The sequence below is a fragment of the Lemur catta genome, chromosome 15, assembly GCF_020740605.2.
Source record: "Lemur catta isolate mLemCat1 chromosome 15, mLemCat1.pri, whole genome shotgun sequence".
Classification (NCBI taxonomy): Eukaryota; Metazoa; Chordata; class Mammalia; order Primates; family Lemuridae; genus Lemur; species Lemur catta.
In genome coordinates, this window is record NC_059142.1 from 24,611,250 (window position 1) to 24,635,763 (window position 24,514).

Sequence of the window (24,514 nt, forward strand, 5' to 3'; positions counted from 1 at the left end):
AACTTAGTGGATAATGACGACCAAATTCAGAAGAAAAGAGAAAAGAGAAAGACACTTGGACATGAAGAAAAGAAAAACTAATTCCCATTAGTTTTGAACATAAAATGAACATAAATTCCCAACAACTTCATCATTACCATTATTTCATAAGTATGATCACTTTGATGTTTCTTATACTCAAATCCTCGAGTGAAACACTGCAAAGAAAGAAAAACTAAGTTACCAAAAGCTACCTTTTCAAAATGTTTTATTAAAGGACAGAAGACTGGTTTGTGGGTACTCTTGTGACAAGCTTTCTTTTTTCTTTTGAGACAGGGTCTTGCTCTATTGGCTGGGCTAAATGCAGTGGCATTATCATAGCTCACTTTAACCTCAAACTCCTGGACTCAAGCAATCCTTCTGCCTCAGCCTCCTGAGTAGCTGGGACTACAGGCACATGCCACCACACCTGGCTAATTTTTCTAATTTTTGCAGAGCTAGGGTCTTGCTCTTGCTCAAGCTGGTCTTGAACTCCCAGCCTCAAGCAAAGTGCTAGGATTACAGGTGTGAGCCACTGCACCTGGCCTAGTGAAAAGTTTTTAAGAATTCATTTAATCATATCTACAGCTGCAAAGAATGGTATTTTCATGATCACAGCTTTTCAGTGGTCCTCACAGAAAAAAGTCTGGAAAAAAAGACTTTCCTAGGACAACTCCTTCTTGGATAAGAACACAAGCCCTGGAATCAGATTGCCTAAATTTGAATTTCAGCAATTTTAAGACATATTTTTTCGTATTTTAAAACTCTGAAATCAGGATTCATCTTATAATCGAAAGTATATGGCTGGGGGCAGTGGCTCACGCCTGTAATCCTAGCACTCTGGGAGGCCGTGGTGGGAGGATCACTTGAGCTCAAGAGTTTGCAACCAAGAGTGAGCAACAGTGAGACCCTGTCTCTACTAAAAATAGAAAAGATTAGCCGGGCATGGTGGTGTGTGCCTCTAGTCTCAGCTATTCAGGAGGCTGAGTCAGGAGGATCACTTGAGCCCAGGAATTTGAGGTTGCTGTGAGCTAGGCTGATGCCATGGCACCCTAACCCAGGCAACAGAACAAAACTCTATCTCAAAAAAAAAAAAAAAAAAAAAAAAAAAAAAAAAGGTATATCACAACTTTCGTTAGCCATTTTTATATTTTAACACTTCTGAAATTGGGATGCTTCTTATAATCAATATTATCTTGGATATGATAAAATAAGAGTATTTGCTGTGTGACCTTGAGCAAGATACTTAACCTCTCTTGGCCTGAGTTTCTTCATCTATAAAATGTCTAATCATACTTACTTCATGATTGTAGTGATGATTTAAGGGTTAATTCATATAATGTACTCAATATAGTGCCTGGCACAGAGTAAGCACTTATAATTAGCATTATTACTACCATTATTATCAACAAAATGGTTTGTTCCTTTGTCACCTGTACAGAGCTCACTCTTCAGGAAAACAGAGTCATGAAAAGGAATAATCCTCCAGTTCTCTTTCCTATAATCCTAATACTTTAAATTTACTTACAAAAACAGTGTTAAGCATTAGGTTGATACACAGTTGTGGAATAATCAACAGTCCGTATGATCCATCTGCTCTGCTCCCCACCTTTTCACTGGTAAAATGTGTAACGGAAGACTGATTGGAAAGAATTGATTTAATAAGGTGTGGTTCTCCTGAGCAATCTATAGTAGTCTCTGAATTACTATATCATAAAACTAGACTAGGAGAGGAAAGCATGAGCAAGTTACCTGCAAGCAGAGGAAAAAAGGAGGTGGCCCGCATTCAGCACACTTGATGTAAGGCTCCATGAGGTAGGAGGAACAGCCTCGGCAAGGTGGCTTATCAGAAGGATCACCTAGAACAGAGAGAAAACAAATACACCAGCTTCAAAATAATCTTATGATTATCTTGGCGCTAAAGTGCAAAAAGGTAAAAATCTGCAAATGGCTATGCAGGTATTAAGGTGCCTTGAAAAGTTCATGGAAACAAGATGAGCTCATCCCAAATAAAGAGAAGCAAAAATTATGCTTTTTATTAATACTTCAGAGCAGCACTGTTTCTTCTTATAGTGTACTCACTATTTCAAACAGTATGTAAGTAGTATGGCCCTCCCAGAGAAATTTACAAACACAGATTTTTAAACTAGAAGTTTCATAATACTGGCAACTTATTTTTCCAGGAGGATAAAATGGACACATACCTGCACAACACATACATATAGAGCAAATCTGACAAATGTCAACAATTGCTGAAACTAGGTAGTAGGCATACAAATAATCACTGTACTATTCTCTCAGCTTTCCTATAAGTTTGAAAATTTTCATAAGTTGGGGAAAAAAAAGAAAACTCCTTCAAATATGTGTGTCTTGGGATATACTTGATATTTTAGTTGGGATTTAGACCCAGGAAATCTTTCTCCCTTTCTCCCATGATAAGCACAGAGCATAAGCAAACCTTTTTCCAGTTCCAAAGACAATAGTATCCCTCCAAAATATTCAGGCAAGGAGAACTATCCAAACTCCCTAAAGTCATAAAAATGCAGATATATGTGTCCCAGATGCCTCAAACTCTGCCTCTCTAGAGTCAGGACAACCTAGCAAAATTGTTCCCTATAATCAACCACAAGAGTCTAAGTAAAGAAAGTCTTTTAAGGTAGATGAACGGATCCAATTTGTTCAGCCCAGGGCAGGATTTCTCACATTCTTTAATGGCATTTTCCTCCCTAAAGTCCAAGAAACACTCTTCAAGGCACTTTTCTCTCTTCCAAATGGTGATTATCATTCATTTGTTTTTAAATAAAGACATGGAGGAAAATAACAGAAAGAAGAAAGGTGCTCCTGGCAGTAGCTTCAAATTAAATATAGGAAACAGCAGCTACTTCACTTCTCCCATTTTAACTTTTAACATGGAAGAACAAAAATTGTTTTATATTAAGTATTAGATGCCAATTTTTGCCAAATTACCCTCTTCCTCACTTCCTGTTAATGATACAAGCTTGCTCCTCCTTCCTCAAACTTTCCTAAAAAAAAAAAAAAAAAAAAAAAAGCATTGGCTACTGACCAGAGGTTTTAAACCCTTATGTCAAGACGCAATTATTTTGCAAAAAAGTAATCCAACTTACAGTTCTTAAAATTTCAGACAATAAAAGTATAAAGAATGTCATCCACTAGTAACATTTTGAAAAATATTTTTGCAGCCTTCTATGTTTATGTGTAAATATTTAACAAAAGTGGGATGCTATACATGATGTTTTGTACCTTGTTTTTTTTACTTGACAATGTATTATGGACATCTACTCATGACAGTACGCACAGATCTTGTTCTTTTTAATGGATGAATAATATTCCATTGTATCATTTATCTAACCTAATGGTTCTCAACTACCCTCCTAAAGAGACACTTTAGAAATCTCAGGAGGTGCTTTTTTGTTGCCACAATGACTAAGGAGCACTACTGGCATTTTACAGGCAGGGCTAGGGATTCTAGATATCCTGCAATGCTGAAGACATTCCTAAACAACAAGAAATTGACCTGTGTCCTGCACAACTTTCAAATGTCCCATTAGACATTGAAGTAGATGAAAAACCTCCTAATTACATGACCTAGAACCTAATTCTATATTATATAGAGAACAAAACATTTTTGACAGTTTCAATATACACTGAAATTTCCAGTAAGGCAATTACATGTAATCCTAGAGGAGAGATTGTATTTTGTTTTGTTCAGAACTTTACCAGGAGTTATTCAACCTTATGGTATTTTTTAGTCACCAATACAACACAACTGAATCATTCTGCATTTATAGTTGCAAGATGCACATCAACATATGGGTAGAAGCATTTGGCTGCTTAAGTCATTATGTCTTCTATCGTAATCATGTCTAAACATATTGAGATATGCATTTTATTATTTTTGAATTGTATCACTTCATTATAAATTAATTCTCTTTTATCTCTTTTATTATAGTTAGGGCATTATTATTTTTATTTTTTCAAATCATGTATATAATCTATGTATTTCATTTCCAAATAGTAAAAGGGGATTTTAAAATATTATAAAAAGATTGCCAGGCGTGATGGCTCATGTCTGTAGTCCTACCTACTCTACTCGGGAGGCTGAAGTGGGAGGATAGCTTTAGCCCAGTAGTTGGAGGCTGCAGTGAGCTATGACTGCACCAATGCACTCCAGCCTGGGTGACAGACCAAGACTCCATTTCTAAAAATAAATAAAAAATATATATATTATAAAAAGAAATCACTGGGTCTCATAAGGTTGAAAACAAGTAATCAAACCAGTTCCCTACTGGTGGGCATGTATGTTGTTTCCAATTTTTCACTATTATAAACAATGCTGAGATCTTCATATGCAAAACATTTCACATCTATTCCTCAGGAAATATTATTTTTCTAAAACTAGAATTGTTGTGTGTACAGGGAGTTGCTGAGGTTTTTGATACCTAGAACCCAACTGTCTTTCAAAAAGGTATTTCAGAATTTTTCTATAATCTAGGAGTAGAGAAAGGCTTTTCTACCATCATTCAAAAGCCAGAGGCAACAAAAGGTTAATAAATTTGGCTACATTAAAAAAAATTCTTTTTTGGCAAGAACACCATAAACAAAGTAAAAAATCAAGTAAACAAAGAAAATATTTGCAAACACATCAGAGATAAAGGGCTGAAATCCTTACTATACAAAGAACTTTTAAAAATTGAGAGGGAGGAAAAAAAGACCAAAAATCCTACTGCAAAAGACACAAAGAGATAATTTGGGGGAAAAAAGAGAGACATAAAAATGAGGGGCAGGCACAGTGGCTCACACCTGTAAGCCCAGCACTTGGGAGGCTGAGGTGGGAGGACTGTTTGAGCCCAGGATTTCAAGACCAGCCTGGGTAACACAGCAAGACTCTTATCTCTAAAAAAAAAAAAAAAAAATTTGCCAGACATGGTGGTGCACATCTGCAGTCCTAGATACTCAGAAGGCTAAGGTGGCAGAATAGCTTGAGCCCAGGAGTTCAAGGTCACAGTAAGCTATGATTGTGCCACTGCCCTCCAGCCTGGGCAATAGAGCAAAATCCTGTCTCTATTTTAAAAAGGACTTAGATATGAAAAAATGTTTATCTTTACCCATAAAAAGAGAAATAAAAGTTAAAACTATATTGAGACATAATTTCTCACCCATCAGATAGGCAAAAATTCCAAAGCTTGACGATAAACTTTCTTACTTGGGCTGTGGGGAACTAGGCATTCACATATATTGCTGGTGGGAATGCAAAATAGTACAACTCCTACAGAGGAGATTTAGTAGCATCTAAACAAAATTATGCATGCTTTTATCTTTTGACCCAGCAATCTCGCTTCTAAGAATTTACCCTGAATATACACCTCCAAAAATACACATTTCCAAGGTTATACACTGAAGTACTATTTGTAGGCCAGGCGTGGTGGCTCACACCTGTAATCCTAGCACTCTGGGAGGCCGAGGCGGGTGGATTGCTCAAAGTCAGGAGTTCGAGACAAGCCTGAGCAAGAGCGAGACCCCTGTCTCTACTAAAAATAGAAAGAAATTATCTGGCCAACTAAAAATATATATAGAAAATATCAGCTGGGCATGGTGGCACATGCCTGTAGTCCCAGCTACTCGGGAGGCTGAGGCAGAAAGATCGCTTAAGCCCAGGAGTTCGAGGTTGCTGTGAGCTAGGTTAACGTCACTGCACTCACTCTAGCTGGGGCAACAAAGCGAGACTCTGTCTCAAAAAAAAAAAAAAGAAAGAAAGAAAGAAAGAAATACTATTTGTAATTGCAAAATACTTAGATGTCTAAGCATTAGCAAACGTTTGAATAAACTAATCGTACATCCACACAATGGAGTACTATGCAACTATAAAAAAAGAATGGAGATAATTTCTATAAACTAATATAGTATTTCCAGGAGATAGTGTTAAGTGGGGGTAAAAAAGTGCAAAAGAGCATATAGTATGCTATCTTTCCTGTAAGAAATGAGAGAATATTGAAAAACTATGGCCTCTTATCTTTGCAAAAAGAACTAAAGGACAAATAAACCAGAAACAATGAACTTGGATAACTATTAATACAAGAGGTTGGGGAAGGGGTATTGGAATGAAGTGGAAGAGACATAGGAGGGGCTGGGCACAGTGGCTCACGCCTGTAATCCTAGCACTCTGGGAGGCCAAGGCAGGAGGATCGCTCAAGGTCAGGAGTTCGAGACCAGCCTGAGCAAAAGCGAGACCCCATCTCTACTAAAAATAGAAAGAAATTATCTGGCCAACTAAAAATATATATAGAAAAAATTAGCCGGGCATGGTGGCACATGCCTATAGTCCCAGCTACTCAGGAGGCTGAGGCAGTAGGATCGCTGAAGCCCAGGAGTTTGAGGTTGCTGTGAGCTAGGCTGATGCCACGGCACTCACTCTAGCCCGGGCAACAAAGCGAGACTCTGTCTCAAAAAAAAAAAAGTGACACAGGAGGGAGTCACACTTCTCCAAATATATTTTTTTGCAGAGTTTTGATTTTTGGAACCACATTTATGCTCTACATATTAAAAAATAAATCAGTAAAGATGGGGAAGGAAAGTTGAAAGCAAAACGAAACAGGAGTACCCAACAAATAGTATTTCAGAAGAATACTATAATCACATTGAGAAAGAAAAAAAAATCACTCCAAGTATCTTATGAACATTTCACAATATACCTTCAGTATTGGGTGATACAGGAAAGGACTGCAAATAAATCCCGAGCTTTTGGAAGTAGGTCTGTTTTACATAGTGATATGTACCAAGTAATTCTGAAATAATTTTGGAAGACTGAACACATGAGTAAATGTGTTGATGTGGCTGGGAGCCAGAGTTCTTACTGTCGAAGAAGAAACATGAATAAGGAATTAGGGAAGACAAGAAGAAAAGCCTGGGAAGATAACTGAAGGTATCAATGTGAACTATGATTTCTAAAAAGTACATGTATGCATACATAAATGTGTACACAAATAGGTATGTATATTGATATGTATGTATATAGCATATACATGCACGTATCTCCTAGTTCTATGGGCCAAAAGGGCCAAGATGCAAAGATAGTCTTGGCAATGAGGACTGACAAGATGTCGGTCAGACATTATTACTCTCTGAAAGGACCAGGACTCCTCAGAGAAGTGGCTCATTCTAGGACTGAGGCAGGGGAGGTAAAAGATGCACCTGGAACATTTAGTTATACCAAAAAAGGAAGGAGATGCTAAAAAAAAAAAAAAAGATGTGACAAAGATGCAGGTGCCCATTTGGAGGGGCTCCCTGTGGCCAAATGTGGAATAATCTGAGGACCTAAATAATTAAGTATATTAATAAATCATAAATCATTGAAAAAATAGGAATTCATGTGTCTATATACTGATAATAAATAGGTAAATAAGGGAGCTGGGACTATAGGTATACACCACCATTCCAGGCTATCACTGACATTATTTCTTCTCAAAGTACTTGAAGCATATTATTAGTTTTAAAGAGAAATCCCAAGTCTAACTACAGGTTAACCATACTATGCCTGGTCCATCTTAGCTTTGTTTTCTTCTAAGACCCAGGGTGATATGTTTGTGTCATGTGTTCAGTGGGCAATCAGTAAGCATTGGTTGATTTTATTTTTATTTAATACTCTTTTTTTTACTTTTTTGAAAGAGTAGAGTGCCCTGGTGTCAGCCTAGCTCACAGCAACCTCAAATTCCCAGGCTCAAGCAATTCTACTGCCTCAGCCTCTTGAGTAGGTGGGACTACAGCGGGGAGCCACCACCCCTGGCTAATTTTTTCTATTTTTAGTAGAGACAGGGGTCTTGCTCTTGCTCAGGCTGTCTCAAACTCCTGAGCTCAAGTGATCCTCCCACCACGGCCTCCCAGAGTGCTAGGATTACAGACATAAGCCACCATGCCCGGCCTGATTTGAAACTCTTGTAATTCCTTTAGGATCAGATTCACAGGACTTTACTACTTAACTTCAAAGATCAACTTCCTGGATCAACTTCCACTTCAGTTTGCTATTAATATTCACCTGAGACTTGTTCCCACTGTACTTACTACTAAAGGAACCCAAACGGTCCATTCCCTAATTGGCAAAGACTGCTGCTTTGATCTTCCTCAGTGCAGAGCTTCTTCAAGATTTCAGAACTGGCCAACACATATACACCAAAGCTTGATAACTCTCTGTGAACAAACAAAAGTGGCACATGGGTCAGAAAATAATTCAAAGGGACAAAATAAAGAGAAGATATACAACATACTTAGCTCTACCACATCCTAGCTTTGTAAATGCTGAGCAAATTATTTTACCTCTATAAACCTGTTTACTTCTCTGTAAAATGAGTATAACACTACCTCCCAGAGCTGTGTGAGAATTAAATATCATAATCACATATCCTAATACATATAAATAATATAGCATGGTACCTGGCCCATAGTAAACCCTCTATAAATGCTATATATCTCTAATAAACAACTGCTGGCTTTCTCTGCCTAGCGTCACTTCCCTCCTTAGCCCTCTTTCCTTTGAGGAACTGACCTTCCCACATTTCATATGGTACTGCTGGGGTTGTCAATCACAATACCCCATCCTCCAGCCCCCAAAGAAGCTAAAGCAACCACATCTCTTCTTCCAGAAATCTGGATCTTGAGCAAGACATGCAGGACAGAAGGCAGCTGGAGCTCAGTCACTTACTAGTCAAAGAATTTGGGCCAGGAGTTCTGGCTGCTCAGATCCCTACCCCCAGGTGGCCCAACTGTTGAGCTCTTCTCTCACTTCTCTAATAAAACTTTAATCTGAATGAGTTTCCATTACTGGATCCTATCTATTACAGCATAAACTTGTTTGTTAATTTACCCTTTCAACAAATACATAATAGGTATGTACAGTACAATGTACCAAGTATCTTCTTTAAAGGCACACATGAAATCATATTAATACTTCACACTAAATCAAGAAACATCCCTCTTTATTTTATGCATCCATAGCTTTTTATCTGTCTTTTCTGGCATTTTTCACGTTCTACTTTGTGAGGATTACTTCTGAACATGTATTTTTTTCCCACTTCTAGACTAAATTAAAGCACAGAACACATCCAGTACAAATCTGTATGCTTTTAAAGTGCCAAGCACACGGGAGAAATGCAATAAACACAAATGTAGTGAACAAATAACTGTTAGTTCTACAAAATGTTAATTCACTTTTAGTTTTCCTGAAGTGACTTCTTTCACCCTGATATTTCTAGCTTGGGGAATAATTCATCATTAAGTGTATGCAACACTCAGATAACACGGCTGTCAATGAACTTTTTTTTTTTGGAGTGGGGTGGGTCTTCCTGTAATCCCAAGCAAAGGTGGTCTTTGAAGGAAAATGAGTCTAGGCAAGAGTGTATCATGTACCCACTAATAAAATAATGGCCAATATTTACTGAACTTTTGCCATATGCCAGGTACTGGTTGATTATCTTCTAATCCTCACAAACTTCTGAGACAAGCTGCCTTTTGAAAGGAAAAGAAGCTCTGAAAGGTTGTAGTACTTGCACAATGTCTTACAGGTAATGAACAGCAGTGTCATTTCAAATACAGATGGTCATGTAAAGGATGGGTAGAATACACTCTGATAAATACTCCACGTCAAAAAGCACAATATTGCAATACGCAGAATCTTCTTTTTTCCTGTCCTCCTGTCCTCTCACAAGAGACCACATTCTTCTGACACTAACATCCATGGGAGCATGGGCGCTAAGTCCAAATTAATATTTGCCGAATTCAAATTAGTTGCTGGGTGGAGGAAGTAAGGTACTGTGAGCAGCAGGTTCAGCGTGGTACAAAGGAAAGGCACAGGCTCTGAAGTTTTGGAGCCAAAGTTCAAATCCTTACTTCGTTCTTATTAGCTGTATGATCCTGGGCACGTCATTCTACCTGAGTTTCAGCTCCAAAATGGAGTTAAAATACCTACTTTGGAAGGCCTACCAGGAAATTCAATGGGCGTGGACAGCCAGGGGCACTATACACAGTGGCTGTTACCACGGGAATGACGCGCTCCATCGCAGAGACAGGAGAATCGAGGCTGGGACACTGCGGCACCGCCCAGACGCGGGGCGGGGCCCGAGAGGTCAGGCCCGGCCCCGCGCCGCCCTCCCCCACGGCGCGGCGTGGCCCGGAGCCGCCGCCACGCCAGCCGCCGGGGCCCGCAGCCCGCCCCCCTTCCCCTTCCCCTTCCCCCGCTTCACTTCGCGGTTCCCGCTTCCCCTTAGTCCCGCTAGAGGGGCTCGCGCCGCGCCACCCGCCTGCCCTGCGCTGCCTCGCGCCTCACCTCGCCGCGTCCCCCTCCTCCGCACCCAGGAGCTGCCAGCCGCCCGCGACCCCGGGCTTACGTGCGCGCTCCCGGACGGCGCAATCGCGAGCGCGCCGCGTGCCGCGCGCCCGCCGCCTCCGCCCCTTCCCCATCCCCGCCCTTGGCCTTAGCGGCCCCCGCCGGGTACCCGGCGCCCGCCGCCGCCCCCTCTGCACCTTCCCCGGCCCCCGCGCGCGCCCGCCACAGTCCCTGGGCCTGAGTGCTGGCAGGATAGGGCTGAGCCGCTTGCCTGACTTTTGAGTCCCACCCGTAATTACTTTTCCCGTGTGGCGCGTGGCCCGTCGCCAGAGGCTTCCCCGTGCATCGTGCGGTTCGATCCCCTGCGGAGTGCGGTGAGGCCTAGCGGGCCGGTTCTGTCAGGGTTTGTGATAACATTCCCACCACCACCCCATTGCAGCAAAGGAAACTGAGGCTGAGGGACTGGGCTCAAGGACGGCGAGCCGTGGCCGCCTCTCCAGTCCGGGCGTCTCAGTGCTTCTCATGGATTAAACAGACTGACTGAATGGTTTAAAGGGTGAAGAGGGTACGTTTCATTCAGATGCTTCTGGAACGTCGAAATTGTCTTCTTTGGAAAGAACCATCCCCATTGGGCTTCAGAGGCCCAAATTGAGGCGCAATGATGACAGGATGTGGTGGTCTACTCTGATGTCAATCTTGAGGGCTAGGTATGTCCCAACATCTCTTATTACTACTACTAATGGTTATTATAATAGCTACCATTTGTTGAGTACTTATTGCATGCCAGACAGTGTACAAAGCAGGTTACACATACGGTCTCATTTAAAACTCACGAGGTAGGCAGCTATTATTATCCCCATTTTCCAGGTGATGAAATTTAGGCACTGGCACATAAATAACTTGGGGTCACTGCTAGGAAGTGTTGGGGAAGGGGATTCAAACCATGGTTTATCTTAACCACTATGCTGTTGTATCTATCTAGAAGTGTGTCTTTGATAAATTTGTCCAACCTTTTTTAGAATCCATTTACACTTGCTGCCTGTGTGGTCCCTTTGGTCCTTTTTTGGTATAGGATAATACAAGTTCATTGTAAAAATAAATAAATGAATAAATTCGCATGAGTAAAAAATAATGTGAAAACTACCTCCCTCCCACCAGATTAAATAAACAGTAACATTTTGGTATTTACCCTTCCATTTTTCTATGCATCATGTCAATAAGTATATGATAGGATATCTGAACATTTGATGTATCCTGAAAATCTATTCATTCATTTGACAAATATTTAATGAGCAGACTGTTCTCATTAAACAGGTGCTGGGAATTCACAGTGAACAAAGCAAAGTCTCTGCCTCATGGAGCTTATATTACAGTGGGGGGATTGACAATAAGCAATACACATATTACTAAATAGTAGATAATGCCCAGTAATATAAATTTTATGGAAAAATAAATCAAGATAAAGTGACAAGAGTGCTGTGGGGATTCTCTTTTAGTTAGGGTAGATAAAGAAGGCCTCAGTGTAGGAGACACATAAAAAGAAATCTAGTCATTTAATGAAAGAGGAAACTGGATTTCTAGAGGGAAACTATTCAAGAAGAGAAACAACAAATGCGATGTTCCTCATTCAGGGACTTGTTTGGCATGGAAAAAAAGTAAGGGCTAGCTCACACCTGTAATCCCAGGCACTCTGGGAGGCTGAGGTGGGAGGATTCCTTGAGGTCAGGAGTTTGAGACCAGCCTGAGCAAGAGCGAGACCCCCGTTTCTACTAAAAATAGAAAAATTAGTTGGACCTTGTGGTGTGCCTGTAGTCCCAGCTACTTGGGTTGCTGAGGCAGGAGGATCCCTTGGGCCCAGGAGTTTGCGGGTACAGTGAGCTGTGACGACACCACTGCACTCTACCCAGGGCAACAGAGTAAGATTCTGTCTCAGGAAAAGAAAAGGTAATTGAATCTCACTCCTCCCTCCCCCCAAAAAAGAAAAGAAGTAAGAAGACCAGTGTGGCTGGAGCACATCAAATTAGAGAAATAAGACAGAACTTATAGCTTGTAGCCAGAACATGTATTGTCTGGTAAGCCATGGTTAGATTTTGGATTTTATTGGGATAGGATAGAATACTATGAAGAGTTGAGACCAAAGGAGTAATAGGATTTGCTACAAAAGGATCACTCTGGCAGCTGTGTGGAGAATGGATGGTAGAAACATTTAAAATTGCCCTTTAAAGCATAACTTGTCCTTTTACACAGCAGTTCAACAGATAATTTATTAACATGGGTGTTTCATCTACACCTTTACAACCCTCTAAACTTCTCTGCAAAGTAGAGCTAGGGTCAATCACTCATATCTTCATGTCTTTCTCACCTAAACTCAAATTTTTTGAGACTGGCTAGGGCATATACCCAGACCTGGATGTTATGATTGTCAACAATGAATGTAAGTCATTAATGTACTACTGTGGAAAAAATGGTCCCACATAATACTGGGATCTATTCCTTAAAAACATGGCCTTCAATTGATGTTAGGACCTCCATAGACCAATTTAGTCAGTGTTCTTAAGAAAGATGTGGAGAAATTAAAATGCACATTGCTGAGTTTTTGCCTTAAGTAATGTAGTGGATAGTAGCATCACTTATGAGACCTGCTAAAGGAAGAACAGATTTGGAGGAGAAATTAAAAGTTATAGGTTGGATTTATATTTTCCATTCTGACTGGAAATGACGAATTTAAGTCTAGAGTTCATTGGAGTAGTCAGTGCTAAAATCGTGTAACTGTGTTAGAATTGTTTCTTTGCCTGTGTGTCTTCCCTAGATGAGCTTGAAGACAGATACTGTCTTCTTCTTTGTAACCTCACTGCTTAGGAGTGTATTCTCAACAAATATTTGTCAAATGAGCAAGTAAAGACAAAGGTAAGAAGGAAGTCACTCAAGCAAAATGTATAAGGTAAAAAGAAGATATGCACTCTACACTTTCACTGGAGGTACAAGCACCAGAATGTGACTTACAAGTAAGGTGACCATAGTTCAATCTGCTCAGGACAGTCTTGGTATACACTTGTATAATTATACACTCTATAATTATTAATATAGCCTTATTTCACTCTCAGAAGTGTCTGTCTGTATAATAAATTTATATAGTCACTTTCTGTAGAAAGCCCTAGCCTCTTCATATTTCTTTTTTTTTTTTTTGAGACAGTCTCGCTTTGTTACCCGGGCTAGAGTGAGTGCCGTGGCGTCAGCCTAGCTCACAGCAACCTCATACTCCTGGGCTTAAGCGATCCTACTGCCTCAGCCTCCCGAGTAGCTGGGACTACAGGCATCTGCCACTATGCCCAGCTAATTTTTTTCTATATATAGATTTTTAGCTGTCCAAATCATTTCTTTCTATTTTTGGTAGAGACGGGGTCTCACTCTTGCTCAGGCTTGTCTCGAACTCCTGACCTTGAGCGATCCACCGGCCTCGGCCTCCCAGAGTGCTAGGATTACAGGCGTGAGCCACCGCGCCCTGCCCTCTTCATATTTCTTTATCATCACTGCCCCATCTTAGACTCCATTCTCCAGCCAGAAGTATCTTCATTTCTCTTGTGCACTCTTACCTCCAAGCTTCCTTTACCAAGATACTGCCTACTTCAACTTAGACATCATTTCCTCAACAATATGTCTTCCGACCCCCCCTAAAGTCTGAGTTAAGTAGCCCTCTTCTTATGTGCTCCCAGTGTACCCTGTATTTAACCTGTGATAGCAAAGATGACTAAATGCCTTGTTTCCTCACTAAACATCTCTGTAAAGGAACCTGCAAAAATACCTTCTATCCTTTTTAAGTCAGAAATTTACAGTAATAATATCCAAATCAGTCCATATCGGACCAGTATTTTTGAAGATTGACCTTTAGGACAGACTAATAGCACATTCTTCAAGCCCTTCCATTCTTAACTAACTGAAGAAGTTGACTTTTGAACTAGGAACCCAGCAAGGAAACTCGTATCCTACCATTAGGCTCTGTAACATGCCTGCCATTGACTGAGACCAAAATATCCCAACAGCTCCCCCTCAATTACTAAGCTACTGTAGTTAGAATCAAAAGTACAGTTTCTGAGCCTCCTTCCCCATGGAAATGATACTACAACATGTCTACTTACTATATCCTGAGTGCTGAAAGACTTTATAAACTTTGTCTCACCTAATCTGTATTTTTCTTGCAGCTAACATTGCTCTTTGTACTTTGGTATGTAGATAGATAAACACAAAAAGTCTAAAAGTCTAGCCATGCCTTCTAGGCTTCAACTTCCTCCCCTTTGTTCTCAGATATACCCAGTCAGTGTAAATTAGCCACAGATTTAGGTCCTGGAGCGACCACTTCCCCAATTACAGGGGCAAGGAATCATCCTGAGTGTTAACTCAGTAGAGAGAACTTCACCCAATAAAAGGCCTGAACTTCAAGGGTTACAGCTTTTGGAGTTCATACATTAAGGCACTTTGACAGAAGCCCTGGCTTCCACGCAGCCCAGGTCAGGACTCGTTCCAACCTCTCCGACCTGTGCTGCTGCCTCTTAGATTGAGGAGTATTGCCCTCTTCCTTCCCACCCTGTCAAGACACTCCTCCCCATCTTTCTCTCTTTTTGGCTATCCCAGTCAAAGGAGTTATGGAGTCAATCCCTTTCTTGACAGAAGGTTCCTAGCCTGCTTAACATAAGTTGATCTGCAGTTACTATCACCAGTCTTCACAGGAAGAGTTAAAGCACCTTTGGGCTAATTAATCTACTTAAAGAAATGCCCAGGGCACAGTGGTGTCCCAGCTTACTCAAGAGGCTGAGGTGGGAGGATTGCCTGAGCCTTGGAGTTCAAATCCAGCCTGGGAAACATAGCAAGACCCTGTCTCTAAAAAACAAAAACATACAAAAGTAAGAAAAATTTGAAAAGAGAGAGAGAAAAAAAAACCATACAAAAGAAATGAAAGGTCTACATATAGCCATTTCTCTACATAGTGGCTTGCCTGGTGGGTTTCTGCATAAATAAGAGGACCCTTCAAGATCTCAAAGGTTAAGAAGAGGGGAAAAGGAAATTCTGCTAGGGGGCCCTACTGCATCCCATTTTATGATAAGGAAAAACAAACCTCAGAGCGGTAAAACCACTTGCCTTAAGTCATTCACTTATTAGGTAGCACAGCCAGAATTAAAATCAGACCTGTTCACACAGCAAACAAAACAATCAACAAAGTGAGGAGACACGCTATGGAATGGGAGAAAATATTTGTGACACATACATCTGATAAGGGGTTAATATCCAAAATACATAAGGCACTCTAACTCAATAGGCAAGAAAATAACCCGATTAACAAATGGGCAAAGGGTCTGAAAAGACATTTTTCAAAAGAAGACATACAAATGGCTAACTGGTATTTAAAAAAAATGCTCAACATCAGTAATCAGAGAAATGCAAATTAAAACTACAGTGAGCTATCACCTCACACCTGTTAGGATGATTATTATCAAAAAGATAAGAGCAAGCATTGGCAAGGATGTAGGGAAAAGGAAACTCTTGTACACTGTTGGTAGGAATGTAAATTAGTACAGCCATTATGGAAAACAGTATGGCAGCTACTCAAAAATTTAAAAGTAGAACTACTATTTGATCTAACAGTCCCACTTTGGGGTATATATCTAAAGGAAATCAGTATGTTGAGATATCTGTACTCACATGTTCATTGCAGCCTTATTGACAATAACCAAGACACAGAAACAACCTAAGTGTCTATCAGCAGATGAATGGGTAAAGAAAATGTGGTATATATACACAATGGAATACTATTCAGCTTTTAAAAAGTAGGAAATCTTGTCCTTTGTAACTACATGGATCAACATGGATAAACCTAGAAGACATTGTGCTAAGTGAGATAAACTAGGCACAGAAAGACAAACATTGCATGATCTTACTTATATGTATAATCTAAAAAAGTCAAACTCATAGAAGCAGAGAGTAGAATGGTGATTACCAGGGGCTAAGGGTGCATGGATTAGGAAGATGTTGGCCAAAGGATACAAAATTTCAATTAGGAGGATTAAATTCATGAGATCTATTATATAGTATGGTAACTATAGTTAATGGATTGTATACATGAAAATTGCTAAGAGTAGATTTTAAATGTTCTCACCAGAAAAAATGATAAATATGTGAGGTAATGAATATGTTAATTAGCTTGATTTAGCCATTCAACAATGTATATGTATATCAAAACATCATGTTATATACCATAAATATATACAGTTTTCATTTGTCAATAAAATTTTTAAAAATATGCCACAGGTAAATAAATAAAAGATGTTTATTAGAATACTTATAAAAAATAAAACAAGAAACCAAATCCATCCAAACATAACTAATAAACTACTTCTCACTATTTAAAACTCAAGAGTTAACAAGTATCAGAATTTTCATAATGCCATGGCCATTAAACTGAATTTTCATGAATCTAGGCTTCTGTTACCCATCTCTTCTGCCTCTTCCTCACCTCACTGACTTCTTTCTCATCTACACAGAGTGTAGGATATCTGTCTCATGAGTCACCAGCCTTTGGGTGGAATCCAAAAGGTCAGGTAGACTGGAAATATATTGTTGCTGAGTAGCTCTGTTTATCAAATTTTAAAATGCCTACTAGGCAGCCTAGCTGCATACTTATCAGCCTAATGTACGGGGCCTCCTCCTTTTGACTGTCAAAACAGGCTTCTAAAGTATTTTGCATCATTTGGTGACCGTCTATACTCTTTTGCAATCAAGTGCCTGATAAATGTTTGAAGTATTTGTAAAGAACCTGGCACAGTTTAATATAATTGGAAAATTATATGGCCTTTGATGCTTTCCTGAATTAGAATCCTGTCTCTATTCCTTACTACCTTTAAGAATTTAGGCAAGTTATTATCTTTCTGCATCTCTTTTCTTCTCATATATAAAATGATAACTATCTAATTCGTAAGAGTTTTATAAGGATGCGATGGTGTACGTATGCATAGTACCTGATTCATGGTGGAAGTCAAATAAATTATAATTTTATTTCTAGAAGTGCTCCACAGGATGACCCCAGGGCTTGTTTAGAACTTGTTTTAGGCTAGGTTAACTAGTGCTGAGCATTAAAATGTTTTTAATTATTTGAATCAAGAACTCCTATTTACTGGAAACCTGTAGGTTTCCACAACAGGCAATTAAACAGAATTTTTTTTTTTGCTAGCAGCTTCTTCAGTATCTTCCTCACTACAGAAAACTAAAGAAAGTGTACATTATCTCATAGGTCACAGGACAAATGTTTCCTGTGTAGTTGCCATGTAGGACAGATAATCCAGCCTTGTCTCAAATGGAGAACAAACTCAGGAGCTATGTTCCATTTAATTAATATAAATAGTGAACAAACTTATGTATTATGAGCAATTAACAATAAGACTGTTCCTTAGAATACAGAGTGAGTACTTTTATTGTAATCAAATAAAACTTACAACAAGGTTAATCTGATGCATATTTAACGTGTGTAATTGTTATGGTGCTGCATGATAATTAGGCCTTAAATGTTAAGCTGTTTACATAAATGACTGTAATTGGTTATTTTTACACAGCCAAACACATTTTTTAGTGTTTGCTCATTTTATTAATTTTCTAGAATCCATAATCATGCCAAAGACAATAGTTTTATCTGAAATCCTTTACTACTTAATCATACACTCACACAAACACACTCTTCAAAATGACACAGCAGGGTTTCCGTCCCAATGTAGTACTAAAAATAGCTACTGTTTAAGGCTCTCTGCATATATTTTCTCCTTTTAGTCCCTAAGAATCCGTTTGAGGGAGATGTTATTCCCATTTTACTGATTCAGAAACTGATACTTGGAGAATGTAAGCAGACAGCATAATAGAGATTCAAACTTCTACCCCAACCCCTAACCACTACTTTATACAACCTCAGAAGGTGATGGATCACAGCAGAGATATGTAATGTTCCTTTAAGAGATAGAATGGCTCTTAGAAATACAGAGTATGTATAGCATATCCAAAGGGAGAATGAGTCAACCTGAAAAAGGGAGGGGTTAGTCAGTAATGGAAGAGTTAGAGCCTACTGAAGCTTTTTTAGTGTCCATTCAAGGAAGAGACCCTTGGCCAGTGAATTTCAAGTATTATTGCCCTGTGATAGCCTACTACTATATTGTAGAGATACCTTATCAGCCTAATGTCATTGAATATTTGAATTTTAGAACTAACTCCTCTTATTCTGATTCCTTTAAAAAAGAATCATTATAGGTGTTAAACTAGTGTTTTCAACCTTTTTATCATAATTGCCATCCCTAAAGAGCTTTTTTAGACAATCACCTCCCCCCACAAAGTTTTGGTACCACGGATATACCATATATATGTTTATGTACTATATATATGTACTTTGTACATAAAAAGAGGTTTTTTGCCCCTCAGAATAAGACTTATTTTCTCCCCTATTAAGAGTGCATAAGTTAAACAATGATGCATGAATAATTCAGCTTCCCATGTAGAACTACCTTCAGGTTCAGAATATGCTAGTTACATAAAGGTAGTATTTCTGTACATATGACAATTATATTTCTCATTGTAAGTTAATAAGTAATTTTGTACATATGATAATTATATTTCTTATAAATTAATAAATTGATAATTTTATCTATGAACTTGGTTGGTGTGATTATGCTCCTAAATAATGGGTCATTCTCAGTCCTCTTTGGCCGGGCGCGGTGGCTCACGCCTGTAATCCTAGCACTCTGGGAGGCCGAGGCGGGTGGATCGCTTGAGCTCAGGAGTTCGAGACCAGCCTGAGCAAGAGCGAGACCCCGTCTCTACTAAAAAAATAGAAAGAAATTATCTGGCCAACTAAAATATATATATAGAAAAAATTAGCCAGGCGTGGTGGCGCATGCCTGTAGTCCCAGCTACTGGGGAGGCTGAGGCAGTAGGATCGTTTAAGCCCAGGAGTTTGAGGTTGCTGTGAGCAAGGCTGACGCCACGGCACTCACTCTAGCCCAGGCAACAAAGCAAGACTCTGTCTCAAAAAAAAAATAATGGGTCATTCTCTATGTGTGGAAAATTTGGGTTTCTAAGCCTGTAAAGCAGCCTGAGAAGCCTTCTCACAGCCTGCTAGCCTTCTTGAAGGCTTTTTACTTGAAACTTCCAGAGCATTCTTATGTGTTCATTCCTTCATTCAGTAAATATTTATTGAATCCTGCCATAGAGAGGGAACACAGGGCAAAGCACAGATATGAGGGGGAAAAGAGCAGATTTTGTTCTGGATATGTTGAATTTGAGGTGCCTGTAGGATATAGAGGTGAAGCCAAGGGAGATGTCTAGGTCAGAGATACAGATTAGGGAGTAAACAGCAGATTGATGGAAAATTTAAAGCCACAGAAGACAGATTACTTGAGCTCATTGCATAGCGTAAGACAAAAGAAGGGTGAAGAATAGAAACTTGGGGGGGGGTAGGGAAGCGGCAAAAAAAAAAAAAGAAACTTGGATGACAGCAGGTAAGACACAGAAGAGCCCATAGTCCAGAATGGAGAGAGAAGCAGCAGTAGAGATGGGAGATATTAAAAGAAAGAAGTCAGCAGAGCATTATTCAGACCCATTGTGAGCTGGGTGCTGTAAACCTAGGGCTCTGAGAGGCCGAGGTGGGAGGATTGCTTGAGGTCAGGAGTTCAAGACCAGCCTGAGCAATAGTGAGACCCCATCTCTACAAAAAATAAAAAAATTAGCCGGCCATAGTGACTCGCCTGTAGTCCCAGCTACTCAGAAGGCTGAAGCAAGAGGATCACTTGAGCCCTGGAGTTTGAAGTTGCAGTGAGCTATGATGACACCACTGCACTGTAGCTGGGGCGACAGAGTGAGACACTGTCTCAAAAAGAAAAAATAAATAAAGCATAAATAGAGGTGTTAATCAGTACATCAAAAGTTTCTGCAGAGCAAAAAAACAAATGGAAAAAATGTTTCCAACTCATAACACAAAGGGCTAATCCTCTAACATAAAGAGCTCCTAGAAATAGATGAGACCAACCACTCAATAGAAATGTCAATGAAAGATACAAGTAGAGCTTATGTGTAGCATTTTTTTTAATTTCAGCATATTGGGGGGGGGTACAAATGTTTAGGTTACATATATTGCCTTTGCCCCACCTGAGTCAGAGCTTCAAGTGTGTCCATCTCCCAGAGGGTGTGCACCGCACCCATTAGGTGTGAATATACCCATCCCCTCCTACCCCCTCCCTCCTTATGTGTAGTGGTTAAGAACATAAAGATTTTGAGGTCAGCTACCTATGTTGGAATCCTAGCTTTGTCACTCACTAGCTCTGTGACCTTGGGCAAGTCTCTGATGCTCATTTCCTCTGCTATAAAATGCAAATAATAATTGTAGCTACCTCAGAGAGTTAAGTGAGATGAAGGCCAGGCAGAGTAACCTGGCGACTCATAGTAAAAGAAGAAAAGGCACAGAAAAAATGGCTTCCAAATTTCTGGTATCTGGGAACCTTGAAGCGGTTCTGCGAAGAGGATGAACCTAATTCCCATCTGCCTCTTCCTTCATTAAGGACAATTATTTACTAAGTCCTACAAGTGTGAGACATAGCCCTGGGCCTAAGGATTCAATGTAAGTAAAACAGACTGGTACTAGCTCTCAATGCAGCTTACCTCCGTATGAGAGATAGGCATTAATCAAATACTACAGAAATACATAATTGCAAACAGATAAAGACTCTGAAGAAAATTTATGCAATAAAAGTATAGAGGACTCTAATGGAGTTTGGGAGGTCAGATTGAGGAGGTGACTGTTGAGCCAATATTTGAAAGAAGGCTGGAAAGTTGAACAGGCTAATAATAATGAAGGAAGGGGAACGTGGGATGAGGAAGCCAAAAGAGTGTTCTAGGCAGACAGAACAGCACAGGCCCTGAGCCAGGAAAGGATGCTAGTCCACTGCAGCTGAAGCTAGAGAAGGGGAAGGGGTGGTGGAGACTGGAGGGAGGCAGGCAGATTATCTAGGGCCTTGGCAGTCTTCTTCAGGATTTTGGACTTTATCCTGATAGCAGTGGAAAGTCACCAAATGGTTTTTAGCAGAAGAGTAATAAGATTAAATTTGCATTTTGAAAAGCTCACTCTGGTTACAGCAAGGAGAACTGTGTGCAGGTTAAAGGGAAGCAAGAAACTGTATGGGGAGACAGATTCAGAGGCTGTTGTAGTTCAGGCCAATGATACACTCCCTAAACCTACTTGTTTTCCTAACATGACTTTAGCAGAAGGCAAAGGCTTTTATTCTTACATGGTAAATGTGCATCAAATGCTGTTTATTATTATCTATATTTAGAGATAAAAGGCTTACAATTAATCCACCAGGAAGAATGAGTACATTGGAGGAAAGGATGCATTGAAAGCATGGATATGTGAATCAGAATCTTTGCTTTCTAGATAGGAGGGAGGGAATTAGAGGAGTAAAAAATAATACCACAGCAGAGTGAAGAGGAGGCCAGACAGACCTCCCTAATTACGGTGTTGCTCTGGCACGCCAACTGTCTGTTTTGCTAAAGTTTATCTTTGTTGTGCTAAGACACAAATGTTGGGGAAAGGTACTTCATGGCTTACTCTGGCAAGCTCAGAGCTTTTTAATTGGTAAAAGGCCCAGGAGTGTAGCTATTACTGCATTTTGCAATCCTTTGCAACACTATGGATTCATCATAGATGTTGAGGAAAATAAAATCTAAATAAGTCATTCTGAAATTGAACCTGTGCATCACTTAGTTGGTTTAATTTCAGAATAAGACAATGACAGACACTAGTACTTTCTTGAGAGTTGCTTTTTTCCTCTTGCTACCATGAAGATCAGGATTGGAATATGCTGAGGACCCAGTTACCTTATTTTGTCATTTATGTGTCTGAATGAGCAAAGCAGAGTCCTTCAAGATGGGAGACCTTGAAGTCTTTCTGAGAAATATATGTGGTTTTGTAGGACTTTCAGGCATAAGCATCAATAGCTTTTTATTTATCTGTTTATTTATTTATTTATTTTAAAGATGGGTCTCACTCTTGCTCAGGCTGGTCTCCAACTCCTGAGCTGAAGCTGTCCTCCTGCCTCGGCCCCCCAGGGTGCTAGGATTACAGGCATGAGCCACCATGCCTGGCCTATCAATAGCTTTTTAAATGCAGCCACAGAAAGCAAAATGAAAACAAATTCTTGGAGCCAAAGGGGACTCCCAGAACCTCAGAGCCTTACAGTTGTTTATTTATGTGTAAATCTGTATGTTGAGGAATCTTGGCCCGGGTGAGGTGGCTCACACCTGTAATCCTAGCACTCTGGGAGGCCAAGGCTGGTGGATCGTTTGAGCTCAGGAGTTCAAGACCAGCCTGAGCAAGAGTGAGACCCTATCTCTACTAAAAATAGAAATTATATGGACAACTAAAAATATATATAGAAATGATTAGCCGGGCATGGTGGTGCATGGCTGTAGTCCCAGCTACTCGGGAGGCTGAGGGTCCCTTGAGCCCAGGAGTTTGAGGTTGCTGTGAGCTAGGCTGACGCCACGGCACTAGCCTGGGCAACAGAGTGAGGCTCTGTCTCAAAAAAAAGAAAAGAAAAAAGAAAAGAGGAATCTTGTATTAGAAATACACTTTGGATTGTAAGATGTTTCACAGACAAAGGATTAGTGTCCAGGAGTATATCCAGGATTACAGGAATTCTACAACTCAATAAAAAAGACTAACAGGTAATAGCCCTTATAATAAATAGTTCAACATAAAAAAGACCAACAACCCAGTAAAAAAATAGGGAGAGGTTATGAGCAAGCAAGAGAAAACCTAATGGCAAATAAATATATGCAAAGGTGCTCAACTTTACTATTAGTCAAGAAATGTACATGAGAACAACAATGACATAGTACTTCATAACCATCAGATTGGCAAGAATTTTAAAGTCTGAGATTTCCGAATTGGGGAGGTTGTGGAATATGGGGACTCTCTTTACTGCTGGTAGTACTCTATTTGGTATAACTACTTTAGAGAGCCATGTGCAATCTAGCAAAGTTGAAGATATATGTATCCCATAACTCATGAATTCTACTCTCTGACATATGTCCTAGACATAGTATATTCACTGTAAAAGAAATAAACTGATATTATCTCATATATATACCTTATCAATCTTCAAATTCAGTGTCTCTTCTGTAGAATGTTTGATTCTTCTAGAGGCTATAAGGACTTTACCCTATCACCTGCATTGTTTATTCTTCTTTTCCAGTACATTAGGGAGAAGTAGTGACCTTACTTAATCCTTGGAGAGTCTTCTGGGCATCAACTTATTCTGCAGAGACCGTAACACCAAACCTCTAAACATACCATTCTCCAGCCAATTTTAAATTTTAGTAAATAAGACTTAAAATAGGACACAATTTGGCTGTTATGAATGATTGTTCTCTTTGGGGCAGTAATACAAGCTTCACATTTGTCATGATTTGTTAATTAATTTACATTTGTTTATGCCGATTGCCTTTTTTCAGAGAATGCAGTTAGCAGCTTTAGCCACTGGAGGGTGCAAATTCACAAGAGTCCAATGAAAGTTCCTAAATTACAGTCCAAGGCACACCTGTTGCTACACTGCACCAAGGGGAGGAGGGTTAGGTAGAAGGAAAGACTTTTTGGACCTGAAATGTCACTATAGACATGGATCCAAGGTTACTGGTAACTCAGATGAAGGGAAATTTTTAGAATTTGATGAGACAAATGAGGTCATTGAATAGGGAAAGAAAAAGATGGAAAGAAAGAAGAAAAGTGCTGGCTGGAATAATGAGGAAGAGAAAGAGGAAGAGATTATGAAATATGAGAAAAATAATATAATAATATAAGTCTAGAAAATAATATAAGTCCAGCGAGAAGAATTCAAATGTTAGCAACAATTAAAATATGGCCCTCATTGGTTTGTTTCTCCCTAGTAACTGACAGCAACTTTGATATAAAACTTATTTTCTTCTAGGAGGTCATATATGCTACCCTCAGCTATCCATCTGGTGATATGACATTATCAACAAATTTTTTGAGTGTCTACATTGAACTTGGCGTTTTGTTGATGCAAAGTAATGTAGAGATACACAAATAAACACAGACACTATGGACTTCAAGCAGAATAACCA

General features: G+C 39.7%; 1 protein-coding gene across 6 annotated transcripts in view; it reads right to left on the bottom strand.

Annotated features, from left to right (window-relative positions):
- Positions 1-10,426, bottom strand: part of TADA2A (transcriptional adaptor 2A) — a 47,625-nt gene extending 37,199 nt beyond the window's left edge. For 3 of the 6 annotated variants that reach the window (XM_045525545.1, XM_045525543.1, XM_045525546.1), the window contains exons 1-4: positions 10,352-10,422; positions 8,095-8,220; positions 1,771-1,877; positions 138-197 (exon numbers count right to left, since the gene is read on the bottom strand). In XM_045525545.1, the coding sequence (XP_045381501.1) occupies positions 138-197; positions 1,771-1,877; positions 8,095-8,119 (192 nt within the window). In that variant the 5' untranslated portion in view covers positions 8,120-8,220; positions 10,352-10,422. Of the gene's footprint in view, positions 1-137; positions 198-1,770; positions 1,878-2,985; positions 3,042-8,094; positions 8,221-10,351 lie in introns of those variants that run through there. The other 3 variants (XM_045525544.1, XM_045525542.1, XM_045525547.1) reach the window with 3 other exon arrangements.
- Positions 10,427-24,514: the final 14,088 nt, after the last annotated feature.